Genomic DNA, 20487 nt, shown 5'->3' on the forward strand with positions numbered 1-20487 from the left:
CTGATTAATACAAGGGAGTCAGGCATTGCCTCATCTGATAGTAAGATGTACGGCTGTCATCTTGACACCAAACTCAAACTGGAGTTGCTCAAAAAAGAGACTGGACAGCTACAAAAAAAGCTGATTGCTTTTGGGAAGCATTTCAACCATGGAGGCTAAGAAGATTCAGTTTTTAAGCCAAACATGTAAATGAGAAAAACTGCTGAGGTAGCAGTTTTTTGCATTGTGATACATCATCATAACCTCAAAAGACTTGGAGAAGGTCATTTATTCCCCTGTATGTTTGAATATAAAGTTATTTTGAGGTCTATGTGACTTACTGGCTTGGTCTCCTAAAAATTAGAACTCTATTTTTAAATGCCAAATATTTTGTAGGACATTTGCCTAATTTACAAGAAGGTCTGAATATTGAAGAACATCTTTACCATCAATAAAACATTTTCCTCTTTAGTAGATTTGGTGTAAATGGTTTTCAAATAACTAGCTGCTAAATGTAACCAGGTAAGACACACTTCAAACACGAGTAGCCACCTATTACAACAAGCTGACACTGTTTTTTTTTTTTACAAGCAACGAAACAAGTGAATGTATTGCATTTGATGCCAGTTTAACAAGTAGGCCTTTGCTGTAGCTGTTTCGGAAAGTTTTATTAAGTTTCTCCTCACTAAACAACTCTCAAAATTGCCTAAAGAAGCCTAGGGGATATACTAGTTCAGACAAACAGTTTGTATCTGCTGCTTATCTCAGCACGTAAGGAAGTCCAAACATGCAATTTGCATTACAATGAACCAAATTTAAATCAGAAAGCATCTCTGTGTGTATTTGCAGGATGTCAGCTGAGCAGGCTGTGTCCCAGTGTGTCCCAGGGACGCATTGTGTACACGCTGCTGGAAGAATGTGGTCACCCACCTCCAAATGTGGTCGGAGCGACCGGAGCTCAATGTGTCCTCAATACTTGGATCACCCAAGACACATGTTAATGCCAGGTATAAACAGGGCATGATGCTCACAGCTCTGTGCAGCCGTCTTTAGGCAAAGCTCAACGCAAAGTACAGCAGAGTATGATGGGAACAGGATTAGTTTTGCTGATATTTAGTCATAAATCTAACTGAAATGTGGCCAAATTGAATATTCTTGTTATGATGCCGTTTGATGAAAAGCCAGGGGAGTATAGTTCTTATAATTCACTTTAGCTGAGTTGTTGAGTTACTTGAAAAATTACCTAAGTGTTGGACTGATGCACCAGCCAATATAACATAATAGTTTGTAGTTAGCGAATTGATCCAGATCATGTTGAACCAGGTTTTTCTGTCCTGATATACACAGTACAAATGCAGTAACACACATACTGGTGTTAACTGGGCCAACACTGGGAAAAAGCATGGCCTGGGCAGTAGGGAATTCCCTCAAAGGGTGATACAATATCAAAGCAAGGTGACTTGATCATCAGCTTTTTCTCCCCTCACAGTCAAATGGATTGAATCTCAGTCTCGAAATAATGAAGTCAGTGTCACATAACTTTAACAGACTTACTGTATGTTCTGCTTCAGCTGGCACTTCAGATGCTTAGCGCTCGGCGTCAGCGGTGAAAATGTGGGTCTCCGAGTGTGAAGCAGGCGGTGGAAAGTAAGGCTCGAAAGCAAATAAAGAGAGACAAAGTGAAAGATAGAAAAAACTGTGCTGTAATCCCCGTTGTGACTGACATCCCGGTTTCCTCTCCGGCCTGGTTGTTGGCCTTCATGGTCTGTGCTGTCAGTCTGTTGTGTGCGCTCCCTTTGTATCACTGTCATTTGTCACATAAACAGAGACACAACAGCTGGGTAAACTGTCCAAGCAGCTCACCAACCCAAGGTTCAATTATACACTCAGAAATAAGGGTTCAGAAACAGTTCTTCCTGAAGGACTGGGGTTCTACCCATAACCTTTGCCCCCCCCCATTTTTTTTTTTTTTATAAACAAGGTTTCATTAAGAATCCTTTGCATCCAAAGAACCCTTTTTCAAGTTCTCTTACTTGTGTTGTTGTGTCTTGTTGCTTTTTGCCTCACCTGTAGATGTAGAAGATAATCTTTGCAGAACCCTCAGAAGAGGGTTATTTTTGAAACCCTTATAGCGACAGAGCACCTTTAAGCCCCGCCCACAGTGGAGGGGAAACAATCCATGACTCTCCATTGACTCTTATCACTAAAATCTGCTATGTGCTGGGACCCAGAACTAAGTTTTTAGAGGCTGCTGAACCAAAAAAAACAAGTCTTAAAGACGACAAAAGTGGATACAGACGAGAGGCGTCAGCAGAATGAACGGGGAAACTGCGTGATCCTGACACTCAGTAACGTTTTAACTAGATTACAGTCTTCAATTTGACAAGACAAACTGTAGAACTTTAAGATAACTCAGCTATGAAATGCTTGATTTTGTTCTTTGTTAGGTTAAATGATGATCTTACCTGTTGATGCAATTAAATAGTTGTTCGTATTAAAGTATTTGAGTTTTGAATTTTGAGGATAAGAGCTTTTGAATTTAACTTTTCCTCCCTGGTAGACGCAGGGTGCTAAAACTATGCAGGGACGTGCTGAAATCTAGCAAGTTACAGTCACTTTGTTAGTGTTTCAGCACTGTAACTCTGTTTGTTGGCTTCCAGGTAGAAGCCTCTAAGTGGAATTATAAAGGGTTCTGCCAGGAAACAAATGAGTTCTTCTACGGGACAAGCCCTAGAACCCTACATGATTCTAGTGTGCACCTTTATTTCTAAGAGTGTAGCTTTCTGTCTCTCTTTTACTCTCTCGATCACACACACACACACACACACACAGACACACATTGAGAATCCATCAGTCACCACAGCAGACTCCACACGCAGACTGCAGACAAACATAAACACACTGAGCCTCGGCCTCATCCAGACAGAACTCGCTCCCCGGAGGTTCGGTCTGAGGGTTTGTCAGTTGGATGGAGTTGTCTGATCTGCTGTTATCAACCGAAGTACAAAGTGGACCGCTACACTGCACTGCCGGGTGGAACACTGACGCTGTGGGTGTTTGTGTGTGTGTGTGTGGTCTTATATTTATGGCCTCAGAAAAGGTGTTCCTGTAATGCTGTACTGATTGGAGGAAGAGGAGGAGGAGGAGGAGAGGAGAAGAGAGAGGGATTAGATGGTATCTTAGTAACCTGCTCCTGTTATTGACTCCATTTTGTAGCCCTTTGTGTCTCCGCTCCTCGAGGCAAAGGCAGACAGGAGAAGAGAAGAAAATAAAGAAAAGAGAAAGAGGAGAGAGGCGGAAAGAAGAGGGATGCAGAGGAGCGTAAAGGAGGGAGGGATCAGATTATGTTATAGTAACCTCCTCCCACAGTATGATTGACTCCATTTTGTCGCTATCCTCTTTCTTCGACCACCTCGAACATCGCTGTCGCTATAAAACTTCACCAGCACGTTCTTGCAATTAAGAAAAGCAGCATTACTTTTCCACTTGCCCCCATGCATTTTTTTTAAACTAGACACTCGGTTTTAAAAGGATTTCATGCAGCCAAGAGTCACAAGAGGATCGTGAAATCAACCAGTTGAATGAAACACCGAAACAATAATCGCTAAAATCACATTCACAAGATTTGTTTTGTCAAAAACAATACACAATACCGTGTCTTTGAAATAGTTAATTTTCAAGTGCAGTATGACTTTTCAGCACACGGTAATGCATTAGTGTCACATACAGCAGTGTGTTAACATACGCACACACAGCATGAATACACACCAGGGTTATGTAAAGTCCCTATCTGCTGTATTTAGGTGCATATTTATGATTCTCTTTCATGTTTTTTCCAAGAGGAAATAGACAATCCTGCAAAGAAGAAAGTAAGTTAAGTACAGGAGGTTGAAAATTAGTATTGTGATTCTAATTTTCTGATTTAAATGATTCCTGAATTAATTTTTAAATTCTGGAATCGATAATTATACCTTATTTATATGCTAACACATAATGGGAATTTCCATTAACACAATTATGGTAATGTTACAAACAAAATCTTACTTCACATGCTTAACATAAAACAACATGTGCGCTCATGTGTTCATGCATGTATTTCCTCTGCTCTGTGGAAGTGAACTAATAGTTGCTGACTTAACTCAATCTTCTTCTCTGGTTTCTACAGTCCACACTGACCGGCGACAACATTTTCAGAGGGTCGAAACTCAAACTCAAACTTCCCAAAGGCTCTGATATTTTCTATTTTAGTCTAAGATCTTATTTTATTTATTATCTTAATATAGCGCTGGCATGATGAGTAGGAACAGCTAAGAGTAGCAGTTTGCTTAAAAAACATATTACTTAATACGTTTAAATGCCGTATAGCAATGATGCTGCTAAAATAAAACTCAGAATGGCTTACTGACTGACGTGTGTGTTGTGAATTGTTTTTGGAAACATCAGTCAAGATATTCAGTCTCTACAAGTGTATGATTCAACTTCAACCGATTAGCTAATGTTGAAAAAGCTAACAGAATTTGCAGTAAATCTTAATACTGAATCACAGTGCTTAAAAGAGCTATACATATCAAGTATTGTGATAGTATTGAATTGAATTTAATGCTACAATTAGTGAAATGTTGCTGCACACAAGAGCTTTAAAGCAACCACAGTTGATATTTTTATTATAATAATAATAATGATGCCTCAAATGACAATTTATGAACAATGTAAAAGGGCTCACTTGTAGTGAAGAACCTACAGAGATTTATAGTGTGTTTCAGCTTTTTGTTTACATGTAGCTGCATTCAGCCTCCAACTTTACTGTTGACACAGGCGTCATTTTTGGCCACAAACAGGCAGCTGTTTTCAGCAAAGAGCAACTAAAAACCCACGGTGGACTGCCTGCTGACAGACAGACACTTTTAGTAACCTAGTGGAGCACTTAGTAGCTTAAGAGTCAGACATTTTGCCAAAGAGTTGGTAGAGACCAAAAACAGAGCTAAAAGAGTGAATATTGGACTAACGTGCCAGGTTTGCCAGAAATATGATTCTAAATGAAGAATAATGTTGCTCTGTAAGTGCTGGATGTGTAAACAAGCAACTGTTTGCCAACCTGTTCTCCATATCAATTTACAGTAAAAGTGATGATATCTCGATGTTGTGTTCAGAACTTGTGTCTACTGCCCCCAAGTGGTAAAAAAAAAAACAGTTATTTCAGATTTAAAGTAACTTAACTCAAAGCTTATCCATGAATTTACAGGATCACTTGGTAAAGTGTTTCAGATAAATTCCTTTTCATAAGAAACACACCCACTGTATATCTCTGTCCCCACTGCTCCGAATAGATAATCTGACCCAGGCGTCAGATGCAGGAATTAAAGAAATGATTTAACATTTTTGGAAATACACTTACAAGGTATAACAACAAGTCTGGCTCAGACTAAAGGTGCCTACCAGCGCCTTTAAATATCACTAATTGAGACATTATATCTAATTTGGTGATACATCTGAGAACTGAGGTGTAAAAGAGGATTTTATTACCTGTGAACAGAGCAAAGCTAACCATTCCCTCCTTTCCAGTCTTAATGATACTAAAGCTTAATGCTAAACTAACCCGCTGCTGGCTGTAGCCTTTTCTTGAGTTGACAGTTCAGAGAATGGTATTCATCATTTTCATAGCTCCTGGCAAGGAAGTAAATACACGTATTTCCCAAAATATCAAACAAACAAAACAAGACAAGTTGTTCATGAAGATTGATTTCCACCTGAAGTGCAATTTTGCTTTCAAAGATTCAGGTGAAGTGGAGGAGAAATGCTTGTGTGTTCTTTGCTGTGTTAATTTAACTTCATGTAGACAACCAAGCTTATCTCTTATGATTGCATGCATTTAGCGATATAATAATGTTGCTATGGAAAGCACCTATAGCGTTGTTTAGAGCAAAGAAAACTCAAACAGTGGCATTATTAAAGCTGGCGGTCCTGATGCTCCCTCTAATGGTGCACTGAGGAATTTTAATAATTAATAGTAAATTAATTTAAAACCATGTAAACAAAATACTACAAAATTTCTAATGAAAATGCTTAAATTAAAAGATCAGTGGGATGTAATTTAAAAAAGTTTTGTGAGATTTTTGTTTCAATATAAGCCTACAATCTAGTCATATTTCTGCACTTTTAGCGCATGCGTACGTCATCCATGATTAATTAAAAAAAGCTACTGCTTTACTGTGAATACATTTATTTATTTGTTCATTAAACAGGGACAATAGACAGTCATTGATTGTGCCAGAGTAAGCTTGACAGCCAAATTTCATCAACAGTCCTTGGGCAGGAAAACATTATAAAACATTCATTCATTCATTCATTCATTTTCTGTGACCACTTATTCCGGAAGGGTTGCGGGCGGCTGGAGCCTATCCCAGCTGGCATTGGGTGAGAGGCGGGGTTCACCCTGGACAAGTCACCAGTTCATCGCAGGATGATAAAACATAAAATTAAAAAAAAATTAAAAATCTTCTTATTAGGAATAAACCTGCCCTCCAGTATTTTCTTTTTAGAGCATTAAATGATGCTAAAACATTTTGTGATAACACAAAATGAAAAAGTTGGTGAATTTCTACACAAAAAAAATACCAAAAGGTAACTTAATTTGTCTGAACTGATTGTTTATTTAAGAGAGAGATTTAAGAGAGACCGTGCGCAATTAAAATAATTACTCCACAGTTAGGTAATTTGCATGTACAGTCCCTGGACAGAAATGACAGTCAGTAAGTTCAAGGCAATAATACAACAGAATGTGATCAACTGTAATTTTACAGACATTTGTTCAAACATAATCTGAACAAATGTAGTTATTTGTTACCAAATATGATTAAATCCTATTTTCACACAGCTGATTATTTTCCACATTGTATACAGCCAATGTGTCCTCGTCATGTAACATCTCCCATGAGCAATATATAAGTATTATATTATTCATATCACTGTATGTTCTGTTCTGTAGCTGTCAAACTAAATTGCACACAAGCAGAGAAAGGCTAATTTTTCTCCAGTCAAACTCATATTTGAAGAAAGAAAACCCAGAGGCACTATGAGCGAAACTGTTTGAAAAAGACATGAGGGATTATTCATAAAAACTCCCCTGCAGGGTTGTCGTGACATTATGGGCTGAGAGCGTCACGCTGAACCATTTTCTTATTCATAAATTACCCGGTCATGCTAAATATACCGTCTGAATACAGCAGGTGGTATTCTTTTTGGGGTGTGGAGGGCTTTTGTGAATTGTTACAAAACATGTGACTGGAGAACGGGTTGAGGAGAAGCGATGGTTTGCAAATACAACACTGAGTGGCGAGTTCAGATCAGTGAACGAAAATAAACACCCGTCAGTTCTCTTATCATGTTCAGGAGCAAACAGTGGGATCACAGCAAGCAGATTTCAAACACAGTCTTTGCAAAGGCAAATTAAAACAAGACCAACATTTACTCACTTAAATTGTTGTAAAATATCCTGCTGCCGTAAAGCCAATAAAACTGTAATTAAAATTAAAAACAGGATGAATTCTCAGATAATGTAATAACTTGTATTATAACACATACATAATAGAACTGTTTTGAACTGAAGACATTTTTTTTCAAGTGGTTTTCATCAGAATTTAAATGACAAGTTGACAGTTATTTTTGTTATTTTGCTGCTTCCGGTTAAATTGAATGTCTGCAGGTTTTGCACTTGTTGCTCAGACAAAACAGAGCAATTTGATGATTGGTGTTCAAGAAAATAATCTGTGGATTATTAGATAATAGAAAAAATTGTCAGGCACAGCCCTATTTTATTTTAAGTTAATGCCTTTGTGTATTTTCCAGTGTGACCACATGCCTCAGTCGCCTAAGAATTATTGTTTCATAGATTCAGGTTTACCATAAAACACTCCATGTTCTGTAATTTTGTGTCAATCATCAGGCATGAGTTGACATTGAGAGCACACACTAGATGTGCTGAACAAATTGAGGAAATAGTTAAAGCACAGTAGTCAGTTTGTGCCAAACGGGAAACATGATGCTGAGACATGGGACAGAGGAGTATCCTGACATGTGCGAGGACACCGTTGGTATGTGGGCCATTTTCCCATGTTTCTGTGTCTAAGTCACTAATGGGGACAACGTTTTTTTAAATTGGTCCAGTATTGAGGGAGACTGCTGCAGGTGGATGAAGCGAAACTGAGCTACAACGTAGTCCCTACGGGAAACTGCACAACTACGTCCACTAAAAGTGCTTGTTTTGCCGCTTGCTCAGATCTCTATTCTGACAACAGGGAGAGATTCTGTTCAACAGTTGTGTTATTGCTCTTTCCAGACTAACCAGACTGCCTTTGCAAATCATTTTCTTCTTTCAAACAAAAAAGGAACAAAATAAAACTCACCAGAAACGACTTAGCTTGTCTTTCCACTGCTCCAACAATCACCAACTCTACTTTGGTTAAAATAAACCCTTTAATTCACAGTTTTAGACGTGAATAAAGGGAGGTCAGAGAAGCAGACAAGAGAAACTGTGTACAGCCACAATATTTTCACGTGTAACGCAGTGAATTAAAGGTTTATTTTGATCCAACCGGAGCAGTTTTGCAAAGGGAGTCTGGTTAGCTTGACGACAACAATAAAATAGCTGTTTCTGGTTAAACAAAACTTATTTTACGCTTTAAAAAAAAGGTGTATCTCTGTAGTGACCCTTTCCTGAGCAAAACAAGCACGTTTAATGGATTTACTATGATGGTGCACGTTACTGGCTGCAGCACTCTCCCTCTATACTGGACAAATTTCAAAAATTCTTGTACTCATGAGTCACTTAGACACAAAAACATAGAAAAATAGGGTCTTGGTTGAAAAATGCTAATGTTATCAAGAGGTCTTTTGGCTCACCGTACATCTCCAGTGTGTGCTGCCCTTAAAAATAATGATGTTTATTGATGGTACTTTATCCAAAGGCCCCGACAGCACCATGTGCTTCAAAGGGCTGCCTTTCGTCTTTTCTCACGGTCCCTCACCTTCTTCTCTTCTCCTCTGCAGCTCTTCTCCATCGTGATCTTCGGCTGCATCGCCAACGAGGGCTACATCAACCGTCCCAGCGAAGTGGAGGAGTACTGCATCTTCAACCGCAACCAGAACGCCTGTAATTATGGCGTCTTTATGGGCTCCATGGCCTTCCTGTGCTGCATGGCCTTCCTGGCTCTGGATGTCTACTTCCCTCAGATCAGCAGCGTCAAAGACCGTAAGAAGGCAGTGCTGGCTGATATCGGATTGTCAGGTAAAGTCACTATCTACGCAGACTTCATATACGTCATGTCTTGACAATAAAGATACAACGTAGTGGATAGTTTCTGTGAAGCATCTTGTTTTCCTTTGTTTTTTTTAACACACATTTTTAGACATTTAAAGACTCACACATTTATCCCTGAACCAGTCTACACAAACACAGACTGGGCTGTATTATAACAGCCATGTAAACATCAGCCAAGCACTACAATAAAAGGAATGCCATTTTTTTCTTTTTTCAAAATCCATTTTTAACATATTTTAAATTAAATCTGAACTAATTGAGTGCAACCAAGGGCTGCAATAACGTTTTGTTGCTAAATTTTCCTTCCCACAGACGATTGGTGCTTCTTAAGAGGCAATGTTGACGCAATGGTTTTAACACAGAGACAGATGCATGAACAGGGGTATAAAGACGCCCTGTGCTGCAGAATTGACACAAATGAACCTGGGACAAATAAGTTGCAGTTGAATAGCCCTTTCAAAACAGATTCATAAAGCACTGACAGCTTGTAAGGCAGTAACATTTAAAAGCTAATAAAATAAATTACCACAAAGCAATTACAGAGCACATGTCCCACCAAATGCAGTTTTCTAGCTTGCTGCACTACCCAAAAATTATTACCGCCATGAGTTACAAAAATAGATTTCATGATCGCCAGTGTACCCCAAACCAACCTAATCTGATCAGTCGTTCAATGGCCCAAGGATTTCACATTTTATGGAAATTTGCTCATAAAGTTTTGAGATATACGCCCACCTCCTGGGATACTGCAGTACTATTAGGTTATTAAGTTATTATGGAAAGCATTACAGCACATTCAGGCAGGCACAAAAGAGACTACAAGAGGCTAAAAGTTGTGCAGCACACACTGTGCAGTAGTTGGTTGCTGATTTTCAGTGGATTTGGCACTGCGAGCAACCCTTTTCATATCACACACAGTCATTTGATGCAATGCTAATGGATGGATGAGACAGATAATCTGTGTGAAAATTGTTCCTCAGGAGTTTGAAATTAAAAAAGTCTAAGTGGATTTTGTAACAATAACAACACGATACTGAAAGTAGATCTGGTAAAATTAGGAAGGAACAGATATGTTTCTGCTCAAAATTTGAATCTTATTACTAGGGTTGCATAACATTTAGATTTAATGATTCTGATTCTGCTCATTACAAACGACGAGTTTATAATCGTCATTTGTCATGCAAAAACATTTCATGTTTCCAGGTTCAAAAATATGAGAATTTGCTGTGCTTCCTTTGAATTACTTTAAAAAATATTTGTGTTTAATAGTCTTGAAGTTTGTACTAAGGTTGGGACAATGGTTGATATCATCGTCACTCACCGATGGCTGATAAACATCGACCAGTGAGCTCTCTACCATCGTAACATCGTAATTTAAAAGCCTTCTGTATTTGAGGGCTGGCAGGAGTTTTGTTCTATTTTTGACTTGTAGGAGAAACAGTTGTTGTTGGTTGTTGCGCTAACATTATGTCTCCATGTCCCATTTATAGGGGTGGAAGTAACTAATTAAAAATACTCAAATTCTTGTAATTAAGTAGTTTTTTTTGGGTACTTGTACTTTTCTGAGTAGATTTTTAAAGTCTGTACTTTTATTTGTACTTAAGTATGCATTACACTATGTAATCTACTCAGTCACTTTTAAAATCATAACTGAGTACAATTTGAATACATAACCAAATCTTCCATCTGCACTTTTGTAGCCAATCAGGTGATCTGATACATATACTGTACTGTTACTTTATATTTTTCTAACATCAGTACTTTAATTTGTAACTAAGCAAAGTTTCAATAATGTAACTGTACTTGTACTTGAGTACAGATTTTCAGCACTCTTTTCATCACTGCCCATTTATTATTTTCTTAATAAACCTGCACAGTTAGGTCTGAACAGTGGTAGCAACAGAATTTTTTTTCTGTGTTAGTGTGCGTCTTTCAATGATGCCACTGTTGTTTTCATAGCCTAGCATCCTCACATAGATAGCCGCTTAACTTTAGGGATGTATTTTGGACACTCGCCTGGCAGGAATGTGAGAATTGATCTGTTTGTGTGAGACAGCTGGAGGTTGCCGTCAGAGCGATGGTGAGAATCGATGGTGACTACAGCGGTGAGCTGGGGAGCAAGTTGGCTCTTCTGTTACGGAGCAGCCAACCCTACACTCCCCTACTAAAAAATAATGTCATCATTCTTTGGCGATATTTCATTGTGGACATTGTCATCACCCAACTCTAGTTTGTACTATTGGTTGGAAAAAACAAGCACTGTGAAGGTGTCGGTTTAAATTCTGGTGGTTCTCACTCTTTTCACAATTTTTACATCCCTTCATTTGAAAACAGCACCAGTGAAAGTTGAACAGGAATCAATAAGCAGAACTGAATTAAAAATTTCTTAATGATTCCTTTTGGATTGTAATTTTGGAAGTGGTTCTCGATTTCCAACCTTACTAATTACTGCTGATGACTTACAATAAATAAGAATAATTTGTCAGCAACTGTTTCCAGTGTTAAATCCACTCCAAAGAAACAGTCTAGTTGCCATCTATAGAAATCTGATGCAGAAAAGGTCTACATATTGTGTGTCAGCATTGCTCTCTTGCCGGCTCAGTCATTTCTACTCTTTCACACCAGTTTTGCAGATTGCAATGTATTGGGCTAGGGGGTCAAGGTCTTTTCTTGCAGTTTTATCAGGTTATAAGGATCGGAGAACATTTTTTGTTCTCCTTTCCTTAGACAGATTTTCCAGTGGATCAAAAGCCCCAAAACACCCCACCCTCAGGGAAAATATGAAAACTCCTCTCGGTCGATAAAAAAAATAACATTTCATAGACTGCAGAGATTGGTGGTTAGGTTATCATCACAACAAAAGGAGAGAAGGTGTGAGAGGGATAATAAGTAGCGAAGTACTCTTCTGGCAATAACAAGCCGCTGAGACATTATGCTTTGGTGTCTCGGCCAGTGGCTTCCTCTCCGTCTCTGCTGCACTGCAGTGAACTGAGACATGATGACAAGATAGTCAAGTGTTGAGTCGGTTAATGAGGCCGCTCCTGTCACATACAAGATTCTCCTTCCCCATTCTCATCACTCATACACTTGCTGTCTTCTTCTCTCTGTGATGTAATATAAAATGCTTGGTACCTTACTGAGACAAGGGAACATCTTGTGCATGTGTCCTGATCAGACATGAATGTTTCTGATTGTCTCCCTCACTGCCACACTTTCAGCTGCAGAAAAACGTGTGATAGGAACTAGCCAGCAGGAAAGAACTATATCTCTTCTGAGGGATAATTCCTGACGTTTCTCTTCCAGTTTTACATGTGGTGTTCCACAAGGGTCAGTCCTTGGTCCCTTGTTGTTTTCAATTAACCCATAACGGTTTTCTCATAGACATTTTCCAACCAAAAAAAATGGCAGGTTTTCCTTGGGAACCAAGGTGGGCATGTCATTTTTCACAGGTTGTTGTGCATTGTGTGACATCCTTGATTACAGTGGTTTCACTCAAAACTGATGGAAATACGGGCTGGTTCACATAACAGCACCAAGGCTCCAAGGGTGTCAAACAGAACGAACCAGGGCTAATTTGGTGGAAAAGGGCAGACAGTTTCCTTGATTGTTACGTTGATGATATACAATTTTATTTTGCACTGTATACCTGTGGCCTTTTTCACCTGTCCTTCCCATGTCAGTGTTAAAGAAAAATATTTTATTCATATAGTCCAAAATAAAAATAGAATTGCCACAGAGGGTTTTACAATCTATACAGAGTTCAGCACCATCTATTCTTTGAATGTCAAGTCGCTTAAGGGGAAAACCAAAAAAAAAACAAAATCTCTTTAAAAATCATCCGTTGCTGATTGTCCCTCAAACTAGTAGTTAAAATTTGGATTGGAAACATGCTAATTTACTTTCTTGTCGAGTCTGACTGAGACTGCCGAGATTAGAAAACCGATTCCACTCTTGTGTCTCTACTATAAATATGAAGCAAGAACAAGCAGGCAGTTTACCTAGCTTAGCATTAAGACTGGAAGCAGGTAGAAACAAACAGTCTGGGTTTTACAACTGCTTTCAGTTTTAATGCTAAGCTAAGCTAACCACCTCCTGGCTCAAGCTTAATATGTAGTGTACAGACGTGAGGTATTAATGTTCTCATGTAAGTCTTGGCAAGAAAGCCAACAGGGATATTTCTCAAAAAGTGTAAGTATTCCTTTCCCTTACATCTCTAAAATAATGTCACCCAGTTATAATCTAAGCAGAGATATACATGCTTTCATAAATTTGTCGTTAGTCTGCTTTAACTCCAAAAGGTCAAGACAAAATGTTGTATCTCGGAAGGTTTCATGTCACATTTAACACTCTCTGTGCTTGTGGTTCTTTCCAGCGTTCTGGTCCTTCATGTGGTTTGTGGGTTTCTGTTTCTTGGCGAACCAGTGGCAGGTGACCAAGTTTGACGACAACCCACTGAGAGAGGGAGGGGACGCTGCCCGGGCAGCCATCACCTTCTCCTTCTTCTCCATCTTCACCTGGGTAAGGACCTGCACACATCACTGCTGCACTGTTTAACACAACATGGCACAACACCTGCCATTAGGTGGCGATAGATGGGGTTATTAAGAAGGTTGAATGTACGTATGCCTTGACTACTGTTCCTCCATCTTCTTCTTGGTTTGTGCTTGGAATTAATTGGAGTTATTTTGTATATGCGTGCATGTGAACTGATAAGTGTGTGGATGTTGTTCCAACAGGGTGCTCAGACTCTCTTCTCTATGGAGAAGCTAAAGAATGTGTCGTTTGAAGAGGAATACACCAAGCTGTTCCCCCCTCAGCCCAATCAACCTTTTGTCTGACTCTGCTCTGTCTTCTCCTCATGCTGCCTTTAACCCTCTACAGCTGGTCCCACACACTCCCGTTACTTGACTGTGGCTGCGCTTGTTTAAGGGCGCCTGTTCACATCAAATACTGCTGAAACTGAGTGTTTTTTTGTAATCCAGCAGCAAGAGGAATAATTGTCGCCAGTAAGATGTTGCTTAATGTTTTTTTTGCCAGCCAAAGTTAACTTATTTCCTGATCCAAGCACATTATAATGATAATGTATGTGCAGGTGGGTTGATTCAATTGTTCAATCAATACGTGTGACTCAACAGTTACACCGCCAAATGCTGAGATTTCTGGCCTCAAATGCCCACTTAAACTCCTGTGATCTGTTTTGGAATGAGAGCTCCCTGCCCACTGAAATTTTTAAAAACGCTTCTAACCGAAAAATAATATTACATATTCGTGTAATCTTTTGAAAACTTTGATAGAAAAAGAAGTCAAAAGATAAGAAACACCTGCAAAATGTTTCTTTGGATATTTTGGGTCATTGGTTAATTTTTATGTTTTGGTTTTCAGCAGTTTGATGTGTGACAGCTACTCACAAACCTGGAGCCCTTGAACAAATGCATTCTCGATTTACAGAACAGGCCGCCACTTCTTCTTGCAGTTAACGTAAAGGTTTACAGAGTGTTTGGTGCTTTGTCTTTTCACTAGAGGGTTCAGAATTGTAAAGGTGACAGTTTTATATTAAAGAGTTTTGTTTAAAGTGTGATTTCTCCGATCTTTGTAATGAGTTTTTACACATTTATCAGAGTGCATTACTTTAAACTATAAACATTTTGTATTTCTTTTGTTGTTGTTTTTTTTTTTTTTTTTTCATTAGTCTTCAGACTCCATAACCTAGAAGAATAGTTTAATTTTTGGAAATTCACTTAAAGGGATAGTTCACCCAAAAATGAAAATTCAGTCATTAACTACTCACCCTCATGCCAATTGAGGGTTGAGTTTAGTTTTTTTTTTTTACTTTTGGGAATTGGTCACCATTCACTTCCATTGTTTGGGGGATTCTGCAACTCTGTTTTCCTGTAGCAGTATTTTGTGGACAAAAAAAATTAAACCTGACCTTTAATCAGCATGAGGGTGAGTAGATGATGATTTATTTTTTTTATTTTTGGGTGAACTATCCCTTTAATTGCTTTCTGGACAAGATTTAGATGAGAGGATTGGTAACACTCACACAGCGTAATAAGACACTTGAGCCAGCAGTTGGTAATCTCTTTGTTAAATACTCAATTCTGATTGGTCGATTACAGCGTTCAGTCCGTTCAGCCCAGTTTAGACCAAAGATTCATGACAAGACCAACCGCTTTAGAAAGTTGCAGGGAGACGTTGCAGCATTGTGAACTGAACCATCTCAGCTCGAGGCGACAGCAGGCAGCAGTCTGATATCTGTTTCAACAGCCAATCAGCTCATAGCAAAGTCAGCCAGTCAAGTCAATTGCAAACTGTCAGTCTGTCAAGTTTTGGAAGGACGACTGAGACGATGTGTCTGTCAGCTGTGTCTGTATGACACAAGGTTTTAGGTAACCATCGTGAAACAATCACATATGTTTTATTTCTCTGACCACCGGCTTTCTTGTTACCGGTGCTCTCTCACTATATTCAGTCTGTGCTTTGATTGCCCCACAGCTGTGAGCTCTCTCCCTTCACTTAACCACACTCCCTACGTGCACACATTTTATGTTTTTTCCATTTAATCAATACCAGAAATGCAACTGTAACAAACAACTCACTATGATTGTGTTCATGTGTATTTTAAGATGATACAAATTATATCCAGCTACTTAAAAAAGACCAGTAATTAGAATAAAGGTACATGGAGTCATTGTGATGGAGCCTATACTGTCTCATCTGGTTGCATCAGTATAAAATGGAAAGTTTTAGGAATGTAGCGCATTGTCAGTAGTTGCAAGTTTCAACCCATCTTGTCACAAATCTTTGGTCTGAACTGGGCTTTATGTCTGAGCAGCAGACAATTGCTATGAATGTAGAATCATAGACTCTGGGGGAGCCATAAAATCATTTTTAGATCAATAAAATTGCTTTAAAAACTATATTTTGCGTCAAATTATTGATTCTTTAAAGTAAGTAGCCATGTAATATTCAGGATAATGTACAGTGAGCAGGTCATTATTTCGAAATAAACCCCTTAAGGGTGAATCAAGACCTGCACCGCTCTGTCAGGGTTTATTTTGCATAAAGACTGAAAACAGAGGGAAAAAACCTGCCTGGCTCTATTTGGAGGTAACAAAATCTATCCACCAGCATATCTAAAGCTCACTTGTTAACAAGTTATATCTCATTTGTTTAATTTGTGCAAAAAGCTGTGTGAAAGCATCGTGTTGCAGTGTTGTGGGGGAATATGTGCCAGACAATTTTGTGGCCACGAGCAGTGATATATCCTGTAGTGACAGGACTTCAGGGTCAAGCAAGCAAAGAAATATAACATGTTAATTAATAAGCCTCAGAGGTGCTGCAAGGTGGATTTTGTTGCCATCAGACAGAGCCAGGCTAGATGGTTCCCCTGTTTTTGCTCTTTATCCTTAAGCTAAGCTAATGAGCTGCAGGCTCCAGGTTCATATTGACAGGCATTAAAGTGGTATATATCTTCTCATCTTATCTAAGACTCCCAAAGTGTCAGTCTATTCCTTTAATTTGTCGTGTTTTGTATTTCAAAGTTTTTCCCTGTTAATCTCTATGCATCTTCATACTTTACCCTGTTCAACTTTTTTATTAAGTTTAGTAGGCAGATTAGTTGTTTTGTTTTTTTTTATAGCTTTTTGAGATTGACTTCACAGTTTAAGCAGACAGTTTTAAGACAATTTAATTTAAACTGCTTTATTGCATATTCATAGAATTTTTATGGTGTGTAACTGTGCATGTTATTGGGTCATAAATATTTTTTATTACAGGAATACCATACTAAAATGTGCCATGAGAACAAAAAAATTAAAATTATTCAGGATTCAGTCTGTAAATTGAGTTATTATTTTATCAAAAAGGACTACAATACCTCTTTTTTTTATGAAAATGCATTAACTTGTTTTTCATATTTTGCAATCAACCAGCCCCATTAAATATTTGATGGAGACAGAGTGCTGTATCAGACTGAAAGGTTGGAAATGGACAGATTCGATCTGTCTCCAACGTCTGATCGAGCTGAAATGCATCAGTAAATAAACCCCTCATGAAGCTCCCCAGCACTGAAGGCTTGACTGCGGTTTCCTCTTTCTCTCTGAACGTCTGTGTTTGCTCCATGTGCTCATGGTACCTTTGGCTTTTGTCCACTGTTTTCTTGAAACATCTAATCATCAACAAAAACGAGATTTGTGGTGTTTCACAGTGCAGAGTCTCAGCTGTTTAATAATGCACACACCCACACAGTTTAATTGCTTGGTCTGTATCCCACTGTGGACTGGGGTGGCCTTTTTGCACTGCTGCCTGTAGAACTAACTTGCTCTGACTGACTAAATGACTCACTCATAGTATCTAATAAGCTTCACAAGCTTTCCAAGCCAGCTAATCAATGTTTGCTTCTCTCTCTTTGTTCTCTCCCTTCTCCCGAAACCTCCGCTCTAACACCGCTGCCTCTCTGCTTCCACCCCTGCCCATTTCTCCTCACCTTTCGCCCATCCGTTTGTCCTCCTCTTTGCCTCCCCGTCATCCTCTGCCTGTGATCCCTCTGTCCCCCAAGGCGGGTCAGTCCTTCCTGGCCTTCCAGAGGTACAAGCTGGGGGCCGACTCAGCCCTCTTCTCCCAGGACTACACGGACCCCAGCCAGGACGCAGCCGGAGCCCCTTACACCTCCTTCGGTGGGGACGACCTGGAGAGCCCAGGGGGAGGAGGGGGCCAGGCCAACAGTGACGGGGCCTTTGACGGTACCGGCGGCTACCAGCGTCAGGACTACTGAGATATTAGTGGGAAATAGAGGGGGAGAATCTGAGTGAAGTTGTCCATATTTCCATATATGTAGGCGCCGCGTTTTCCTCTTTGGCCCATTGCTGCAGTACATCAACATCACCACCATATTGGACTGGGCAAGACTGACCTGTGAAGAAGTACATGTTTTTTTGGATAAAAAGCACTATAATGTAACTTTTCTCAACTAATTTCATGTTACACTCAATTGTTTGTGATCTAGACGGAGTAAGAAAAAAGAGGAACATAAAAATGACTACTTGAAATCAGTTGAGGAATGTAAACGTTACAGTTCTTTTTATCCAAAAAGAAAAAAAATAAATAAATAAAAGCCACTCCCACGCTTACTTATATCAGTCTACAGGCCAGTCTTAACTTGTCCAATTTGATGTTGACATTGATGTGCGATCCAAAGGTCAATGCAGCATCTATGGATATATGTTCTATGGTTTCTATCGCACTAAAAATCACTGGGTCAAAATCGAGACAGTTTGGGACACCAAAGCACTGATGCAATACCAGTACCAATAGATAATTTTCACCCAGTTTTAGACACATTAAGCCTAAGTTTTACCTTAAAACTGACACAAACTATTGTTAAGTATGCAAAACAATGTACATATGACATCCAAAATGGCAAAAGATAGCTGGAGTAGATTATAGCCGTTTGCAACCATACCATAATTTAATTTGGGTAAATAACTCAACAATAATATTAAAGGTAACAATAACAGTGTGTTCGAATGACCTTTTTTTTCTGTGCTTTTCTACCAATGAAGACCAGACAACGTTGACACAGTGTTGCATTGGGGCTATGTAATTTTGACCTGGTGATTATTAGTGTGTACATGCAACAATTAATGCATTTAGTTGCGGGGGAGAAGATGGTGGATTTCATACCAGTGACATTTCAGTTACTGGGCTGTTTTCCATCTGTTTACATCGGATAAAAAGCTGAATTTTTCTCTTGGTCAGAAATTGTGGCAACGTTCTAGATTTTGCGAGGCACAGGTAACCTCTAGGGGGCAGGGCAACATGTTAATTGGCTGTTCATAAGCCCTGCCCCTTTCACCCTGTGCTCCAATAACAGTTGAGCGTGTGTGGTACCCAGCAGAACCTCAGCCTGTTTTTTTTCTTTCCTGTTTCCTGTATTCAGACATGCTGTGTTCTACAGTTCGTCTATGTTGAAAAGGGGAAAGCTAGAGAATGTAGAATGTTAGCTAACTAGCCACCTAGTTAGTTAGCGTTTTGCTGACATTAGTTACAATAGCTAACTTTAGATGTGACCATATGGGCCTTTTTGTTTTTCTTTTCAACATAGATAAGCCTAGCAAATGGCATATTTAATTTCGGGAGAGTAGGAAACAAAACAAAACAAAAAAAAATTACAAGAAACAGGGTAGGAAAAAGTTGACCCAGGATCCACCAGCTGTTACTGGAACACAGAGTAAAAAACAACGTAAGGAAGGGTCAATTAAGTGTGAAGGCCCGGTCACACATGCGCAAATTTGTATCCTTTCTTGGCATTGAGTTTAAGTTTGGTGAGAGGGCGGAGTCACAGCCTCAACCTGGCCTGAGTCTGCAGCAGAACAAAATCAAGGGGTTCAGGATATCCATGGGAAGGGGTTTCGGGATGCAGAGAGACACTGGGGTCAGGTGAAGATGTCAGGTACAACTTTGGGGGGGAAGAATTTAGAGGTTAATCTTTTTTTCAGAAACGGTCACCTCGTAGCAGATCAGTGCTTGTGACCACATTGCCTTCATCTTCTGAGGTCTGCTGTCAGCAAAATGACTGCGATCAGTGTTAATTGAAACACACACGCCCACACACAGCAAACACACATACACGCAGCACACATTCACAGCGCATCGATGTTGGGCAGACAACACAAGTTTCTGCTGACGAACCTCCTCAGAGGTGCATTACAGGATCTCAGCATAGACAAACAAGCAACAGTGGCATAACTGGCAACTAATCCCCTCAACTGTAACACGGGAGTGTGTTTGTGTGTGTGCTGAAAGGTCTCTTTTGGGTTTTAATGATGTGCGGATGTGGGACAGTGTGTGTTTTCTTGTTTCCCCTGAAGAACCCGCCTTTTTCTTTCTTCAACTGTTGCCTTAGTGCTGACTGCCAAGCAAAATCCAACGAACACAGGGCAACATACACCCCACACGCACAATATCACACTTCTTTTTTCAGCATCTTTAGAAGGACAGCATAGCTAATTGAATTCCTTAAGTGCGTAAAAACCCAGAACAAAACAACCATTTGTCATTGTAGAGCATCCCAAATGACACCGAAATGACAACTCTTGTTAAAAACTGCAGGTTGTTTATTGTTTTCCACTTCATTTCAACAAATCTACAGATGAGGCAACCATGAACATCCTGAGTATTTATGAACATGC

The 20487-nt window shown here is 39.4% G+C and overlaps 1 protein-coding gene across 2 annotated transcripts in view; it reads left to right on the forward strand.

The window, feature by feature from the left end:
• Positions 1-18363, forward strand: part of syngr1b (synaptogyrin 1b) — a 36382-nt gene extending 18019 nt beyond the window's left edge. The window contains exons 2-4 of one of the 2 annotated variants that reach the window (XM_084714809.1): positions 9025-9262; positions 13668-13813; positions 17856-18363. In XM_084714809.1, coding sequence (XP_084570935.1) covers positions 9025-9262; positions 13668-13813; positions 17856-18071 — 600 coding nt within the window. In that variant the 3' untranslated portion in view covers positions 18072-18363. Of the gene's footprint in view, positions 1-9024; positions 9263-13667; positions 13814-14031; positions 14874-17855 lie in introns of those variants that run through there. The other variant, XM_084714810.1, reaches the window with a different exon arrangement.
• The last annotated feature ends 2124 nt before the right edge of the window (positions 18364-20487 follow it).

The sequence above is a fragment of the Lutjanus erythropterus genome, chromosome 3 (assembly GCF_056507025.1).
Source record: "Lutjanus erythropterus isolate fLutEry1 chromosome 3, fLutEry1.hap2, whole genome shotgun sequence".
Lineage (NCBI taxonomy): Eukaryota > Metazoa > Chordata > Actinopteri > Lutjaniformes > Lutjanidae > Lutjanus > Lutjanus erythropterus.